This window comes from Antennarius striatus, chromosome 14, assembly GCF_040054535.1.
Source record: "Antennarius striatus isolate MH-2024 chromosome 14, ASM4005453v1, whole genome shotgun sequence".
Classification (NCBI taxonomy): Eukaryota; Metazoa; Chordata; class Actinopteri; order Lophiiformes; family Antennariidae; genus Antennarius; species Antennarius striatus.
In genome coordinates this window covers 19,440,833-19,447,704 of record NC_090789.1, presented here as the reverse complement: position 1 = coordinate 19,447,704, position 6,872 = coordinate 19,440,833, and the positions used below count along the sequence as shown (strand labels likewise).

At 44.6% G+C, this 6,872-nt stretch overlaps 1 protein-coding gene across 1 annotated transcript; it reads right to left on the bottom strand.

Annotated features, from left to right (window-relative positions):
* Positions 1-230: 230 nt before the first annotated feature.
* LOC137606959 (ankyrin repeat and MYND domain-containing protein 2-like) lies at positions 231-6,449 on the bottom strand. Its single transcript, XM_068332320.1, has 10 exons — positions 6,383-6,449; positions 5,229-5,293; positions 4,142-4,280; positions 3,975-4,073; positions 3,739-3,899; positions 3,191-3,405; positions 1,964-2,099; positions 1,697-1,825; positions 741-858; positions 231-385 (listed from the first exon to the last, which is right to left on the bottom strand). The coding sequence occupies exons 1-10, from the start codon at positions 6,447-6,449 to the stop codon at positions 231-233; spliced, it is 1,284 nt and encodes a 427-aa protein (XP_068188421.1).
* Positions 6,450-6,872: the final 423 nt, after the last annotated feature.

Genomic DNA, 6,872 nt, shown 5'->3' with positions numbered 1-6,872 from the left:
CAAATCGCATCCTGCATACAAATAAACCTGCTAAAACATCCTCTACTTTTTAACCTTTGTTAATAAATAGGCTACATCAGTGTCTAAACCTACAGCTGGATAACACTAGGTAAAGGAGGCGGGGCCTGTTGACGTGGTCTCTGTTAAGCCGCGCTAACAGTTTGGTGACGATCAGCATCATTCAGGTCCTGCTGGTTCTCCTGCCTCCGTGTCCTCCTGGCCGTCGTTCCTCAGTGTGGTGGCGAGGACAGTCCCTCTGTGGAGGTGGAGGGACAGGCCAGCAGCTCTGCAGGACAGCCGCCAGCCGCCGCCACCTTCTCCTCTGCCCGCAGACACAGCTCCTGGATGAAGTTGGCCGTCTCCTTCACCAGGTCGCTTTCGTCCTCTAACATGGAGGAGACAGGAGTTATGTCTGCTTGGGCGGCATTGCAACAAACCCAGAATCTCATCACCTCCCAGGGGTGAGAAAGTTTTTTATGGACAGAACAGTTCAGCAGCAAAAATACAGACAGCAGCAGACAGACCAGCTCTATGAACACCCAGACTCTGGTAAGAGAAACCTAACGTTAACTTGACTGAATGAATAATTTCATCAATGCCTAATAATGAGGATACCTTATTCTGTTCACCTGCCAAACCCGTCCCAGTTCCCATTCCATTTCTCAAACACCCTCGTGCACCAAAGCCATTGTTCTGCTGCTATGATAAGTTTTTGCAGAGCACAGGAAACACATGAGCACCTTTCAGCTCCTTCAGACGTGGAGTGTTCTGGTCAGCATCCGACTCTAGCAGAGCCCTGCAGCTCCTCTTGTGGGTAAACCAGTGGAGCTTTTGGCACTGAAGACTGCAGTACGCCACCTATAAGACAAACAGAACATCCTCAGCTGGATGAAGTTCAACAGACACATCTGATGACATAACTCAACTAAACCATTCTCTGCTAAAAAATTTCCTGTATGGTCTAGCGGTTAGGATTCCTGGTTTCACCCAGGCGGCCCGGGTTGGACTTCCAGTAGGGGAACTGATGTTTGGTGTGGGAGCAGCTCAGTCCACTAAGTCTTGGGCTGGGGACCGGGGGGTTGGCGGTTTAAGACCCGTGTTGGGCAAAACATTTTGGAGTGTGAACTGGCAGTGGGAGCCGCCGAGGTGCCCTGAGCAAGGCACCGTCCCCTTTATACATTGCTCAGTTGAGGCACACTGTGAAGGAGCTGCCCGCCACTCTACCTCCCCGTTACGGGCCCGTACCCACTGTATATATATGCATGTGACTAACCAGTGTGTGCTAGAGTAGACTAATAATTTCCTATGGGATTAATAAAGTTCATTACAATTTTTTTATTAATGCAAATCAAATCTAAATCCGGTCTTAACTATAAGTTTGGACGGACACCTTTATGGTTGGATACTCCTGACTCTACAAATTCAGTCAGAAGACCCTCCACCACATATTTTCTACTGAAGTTGGAAAAAATATTTCTGTTTCTATCAGATCATTGAAATCAGTGACAGGAGGTTGGTTTGAAACGACAGACCTTCTTCATCCTTTCATCTCAGTGGACGGGTGGATGCCATTAAGGGTTTAGGCATTAGTTTGATTTGTAATCTTAGCTAACACACATTTCTTTCACGTTCCCATAATGCTCTGCTCTTTACAACACATTCCTGTAAATAATGGACTGTTAATGGACTGACTTACTGCTTTGCAGAGGGAACACCTCTTATCAGCTCCCCTCTCCCCACAGGTAGTGCAGTAGTCCGCGTCCACAAACACCATCTGACCTGTGAGGGCTTGGGTCAACACCGAGAAGGCTGTTGGGACGTTACCCTGGAAACAAGGTGAAAGGGGTTTACACTGATGGCATAGAGAACATTGAGACATCAGCCTCCAACAACCTGCTCTACCAGTGTTCACCTCTGAACCCAGGATCCTGACAGGTACACCAGACTGGTATGGTTCACTCACCATCTCCACCGGTGCGATGCTCACCATCAGCTGCTGGAGGAGGGTGGCTTTACAGTGAGGAAACCTCCTGATGCAGTCCCTGATGAATTTCTCCTGGTACTGGGGGAAGCCATCCCCATCTCTACCCCTCAGCAGGCTGAACCCAAAGGGGCATCAGAGGCAGAAGAGATGGGGTTTGTTAGGATGTGGTTCCAATGAAGATTTGCACTTTAAAATGAAACATACATGGTTTTCATGCAGTACAAGCAGTCGTTCTCACAATGAATCATATCTAAATAAAAACCCCAGAAATCACAAACCTCCACAATTCATAAAACTTGCTTCATCTATAATGAATCACAGATGTTTAAAGTAGTGGTCCCCAATCACCCAGTCCATGGACCGGTGCTGGTACCCGGGTCAGTTGGTACCGGTCTGTGGGTCAGCCGGTACCGGTCAGCACAGAAAGAATCCAGAACTTCCATTATTTCTGTTGTCTTTCTGATCTGGTCCTGAACTATGTTTTGTTTTAATATTAATGGATTCTCTCCTCCACATCTGTCTGCCTAACAGTTTTTGTCCTGGTCGTATCGTTTTATTTTGTTGTATTTATCCACTACACCTTAGCGGTCGGTCTGTGAAAACATTGTCTGACCTTAAACTGGTCCGTGGCACAAAAAAGTTTGGGAGAGTACTGGTGTAGAGTACGCAGTACTCAAAAACATAAAGTCCAGTAACGTGATCTGAGAGGACCGGGTAGCAACTGCTAGGAAAAAGCATCTTATGAGAAGCTGCTGAGACCAGCGCAGGGCTGGGGCCAACACCTGGGGCCAACTGGAACCTGGTAGAATCAGGTTGGTGAGGATGACAGTGATGATGATGTTGATGATGAGCGACACCATGATTGGTTTTATTGGTTTTTATTACTGACACAGTCAAAGACAGGCTGTTGTCTGAGGGAGTGGTCCAAAGGAAGACTCCCTCTACGTCTCTGCTGTCATACAGCTACAGCTAAGCCATCTGTAGATATACTGTAGATTAGAGTTAACGGCACATCACATGTAGATGTGAAAGCACTACTGCCACCTACTGTAGAGGATGTGTAATTACTCTTTATTCTGGTACAGCAATGAAAAATCAAACAGCACCGTCCACATTCCACTCTCTGCATTTTAGGCGTGCTCCACAATTTGAGAATCACTGATACACCAACATGTTGGCCCATGCCATGTCAATGGGAAGCCTCACGTGTTCAGAAGTACATCAAGCCTGTCGTCTTTTTCCCGCAGCGAGGCCAGGCATTTCTGCAGCACGCAGCTGATGTAGTGCATCTTCAAGGACAGGACCTCGTTCGTGTCTTGTTGTGTCACAAACTGCTCACACAGCAGGTCCATCACCTGATGGCACTTCTCCAGAGCAGCGACATCAAACAGCACAGGGTTCTCCTTCACCAGCAGGACTAACTGAAGATAAAGGATGGAGAAACATGTCAGACAGAACTCTCCTGAGGACACAGACAGTCTGTTTGAGGAAAGTTCATGCAGCACATTCTTCATGTCACACGGTTATTCATGTAGAATGTGTTGCTCAACACTGCCCAAGCTCTCCATCTCCACAAGCAGCACACAACATTACTATCAATGTATCTAGAATAACTAATAACATGAAACCATTTGGAGAAACATCTTCATCACCTTCCTCCTGGGTTCCAGTCTCGACCAATGGAACTTCTCTGACTCCAGAAGAGTGGTGAAGACTAAACTAAACACATGATGTTGAATTAAAGCAGGCTTCACCTTGACTGGGTTGAGGTTGGTGGTCATGATGATGTCATGTAAGGGTCCTGCTAGTCTGGGGGGCAGCTTGGGCTCCGTCTCCTGCCCCTGTGGCCTGGTGTAGTACTCCAGCCTCGCCCGGGAAAAGAAGTTATTGATAACTCTAACACAGTCGTGCTGGCCTGAAGGGGGAGGCATGAGCAGATGTAAGGACCCCCACTCCTGGGCAGCCAGCTGTCAGTATATGCCTGTCTCACCTACAAACGCTGCCATCTGAGCGGCAGTGCGACCCACAGAGTTCACCAGGTCGATCTCTGCTCCTGCGTCCAGCATCATGGAGGTGATGTCCGTCTTTCCTGGTGGACGACCAGAAACACTTCATGCAACAGCAGCTCACCAATCAGACTGGTGCACGGAGTTGTACCTGACAGGCCAGCGAACATGAGGGCGGTGTATCCGTATTCATGCTGGTGCCAGTTGACATCGGCCCCGTGCTGCAGCAGCAGACGACACATGGCTGCTTTGCCCTTATAGGCTGCATGCATCAGTGGAGTCATTCCATACTGAGGAAAACAGACAAGAACCAGGAGCTTAAATGTTTGGGAAGCATTCATGTACACATGTCTAAGAGTAAAGGCACAATTCTTTGTTTTATTTTATACGCAACTGTGTTAAGTTACCAACATCATCTCTACATTAACCAGCTCTTCTTGAAATTCAAGAATTACAAATGACATATTATTTATTATCTTTTATTTTATTTTGTTAGCGGATAATCATACATTGTTTATGCAGTACATTTTCTTAATAGCGTCCAAATATATGTAAAAATGAATTTAATTAACTGCATAAATACGCAACTTGTTATCTGAAGGTTTCAGGTCTGATAAAAGTCCATAATGTTTCTTTGCCAATTGAAGGTAAATAAATTTGTTTTATGTGCGTTTTTATATTCACAGTCGGCCGGTCCCAAGACTGGAAAAATGTGAGTGTTGTGGCAGGAAGGGCATCCAGCATAAAAAGCAAATATGAGTGTTCATCAAAAATGGAAAAAGGATGAGCCTCTGTGGTGACCCTTAACGACACAAGAAGAAAGTAGATTTTATGAGCGTTTTTATATTGTACTTATTATGTATTTATATTTTTATATTGTTCATGTAGTAGTAAATATAAATCAGACTGTCAAGACAATGGGATGTAAACGAGAACGATCATTCACGTCTGTGTGTCTTCTGAGGGTGGGGGTGATAGTGACTCTGAGAACATCTGATTGTGACAGACAGCCGGTCTGAAGGGGCGGGGGGGGCACCAACCCTCACACGTCTGCTGCTGTCCCCTCCATATGTCCCCATCACAATGGAGACATATGGAGTGTGTGTGTGTGTGTGTGTGTGTGTGTGTGTGTGTGTGTGTGTGTGTGTGTGTGTGTGTGTGTGTGTGTGTGTGTGTGTGTGTGTGTGTGTGTGTGTGTGTGTGTGTGTGTGTGTGTGTGTGTGTGTGTGTTTTCACACCTCGTCCAAACAGTTGACTCGTACTTCTTCACTGGCCAGCAGCTGGGCAGCCTTGTCTTCATCCCCTGCAGGACAAAACAGACCTGAGCAGTTGGAGCTTTGGACACACAGCAAAGGGCATATATATATATATATATATATATATATATATATATATATATATATAATTCCTATATATATATAAAATATAATATATACAGTGCGTTCTCTCACAGTCGCACATTGACGCTCGCGACTTCACCTCATCGTGGAGTTTTGGTAGTCAGTCACGTGATACCGTACGCGCATTCTATTGGCTGACGGCATCTGGACGTGCGCTACGTTTCGTGAGTCTCGGACTTACATGAGACACAAAAGTGCTTTAAACAGTCTATCAGAGTGTTTTAAATGTAATACAGATAGAAGGTGGTTTAGTATCAGTATGGGGAGGGTTCAGAAATGTTTAAATTACCATAAATAATAAGATAAATAGTATGTTGCTATATCACGGAATTCGTTAACTGCATGTGGTTCCCGGAACGCATTAACCGCAAAGAACGAAGGCGCACTGTATGTACAAGTAAAATAAACATGAATGAATCAATGATTGCCCTGCAAAGAGCTGGCGTCTCATCCAGAGGCTCCAGCAGAACCCCTGACCCTTAACTTTGGATGAGCAGCTGAAGGTGAGATGATTACAGTCGCCTTGTCTCCAAGAAGAAGAATTAATAAATAATCAATATGAAAATGCATTCTTCATGTATTTTAATTGTAAATAGTTGTAAGGCTGAGCTCATCTGATGAATTTCCACAAGACTTTCTGACTGATCAGTTACAGATGTAGTACTAATGGTTCATCCTCTTATCCTTTCCTGGATTTCCCTTGGGATCATTAAAGTATCTATCTATCTATCTATCTATCTATCTATCTATCTATCTATCTATCTATCTATCTATCTATCTATCTATCTATCTATCTATCTATCTATCTATCTATCTATCTATCTATCTATCTATCTATCTATCTATCTATCTATCTATCTATCTATCTATCTATCTATCTATCTATCTATCTATCTATCTATCTATCTATCTATCTATCTATCTATCTATCTATCTATCTATCTATCTATCTATCTATAGCGTGTAACGGGGAGCGGTTGGAGCACCCTCACCAGCAGCGATTATTTGCAGCATCCTCCTCTCCGATGCCGACAGGTCTCCTTTGCGAGGTGCAGCCATCCTGTCCGGTCTGGTCCAATGAGCTGTCTGCTGCCCTGCTCTGTGTTCACCTCTACTTATGGACTGACTGGGACCAGAACGACTGGCTGGAGACATCCCTGGAACGTACCAAGTAACGAGGGAGGTGCAAGATGCCTGTTGAATTAAATGCACAGGAACAATAGTAAATATACTACGACTCAACTCTTCACATTCTAAATATAACATTGGCAAAGTCTTCATACTACATAGAGGAGATGATAACTAGAGGACACATGGAGCACTTGTGTTGTTAAATAACTCTGAATTCATTACTAATTCAAATGACAAACACTGCAGTTGCAAAGAAAACTATGTTTGCTTGTTTCTCTGTTATAAATCCTTTTAATTTGTCATGAAGCCCACAGAACTCCATCAATCAAGGATCAAACTATCCAATGAATA

Bases quoted from the DNA above. Each gene is read 5' to 3' on its own strand.
- LOC137606959 (XM_068332320.1), bottom strand. From the start codon at position 6,449: ATGGCTGCACCTCGCAAAGGAGACCTGTCGGCATCGGAGAGGAGGATG. The intron at 2,100-3,190 runs GTGAGGCTTCCC...CTTTGGGTTCAG, and splicing joins CTTGATGTACTTCTGAACAC to CCTGCTGAGGGGTAGAGATG. The intron at 1,826-1,963 runs GTGAGTGAACCA...CCTTGTTTCCAG, and splicing joins GCATCGCACCGGTGGAGATG to GGTAACGTCCCAACAGCCTT.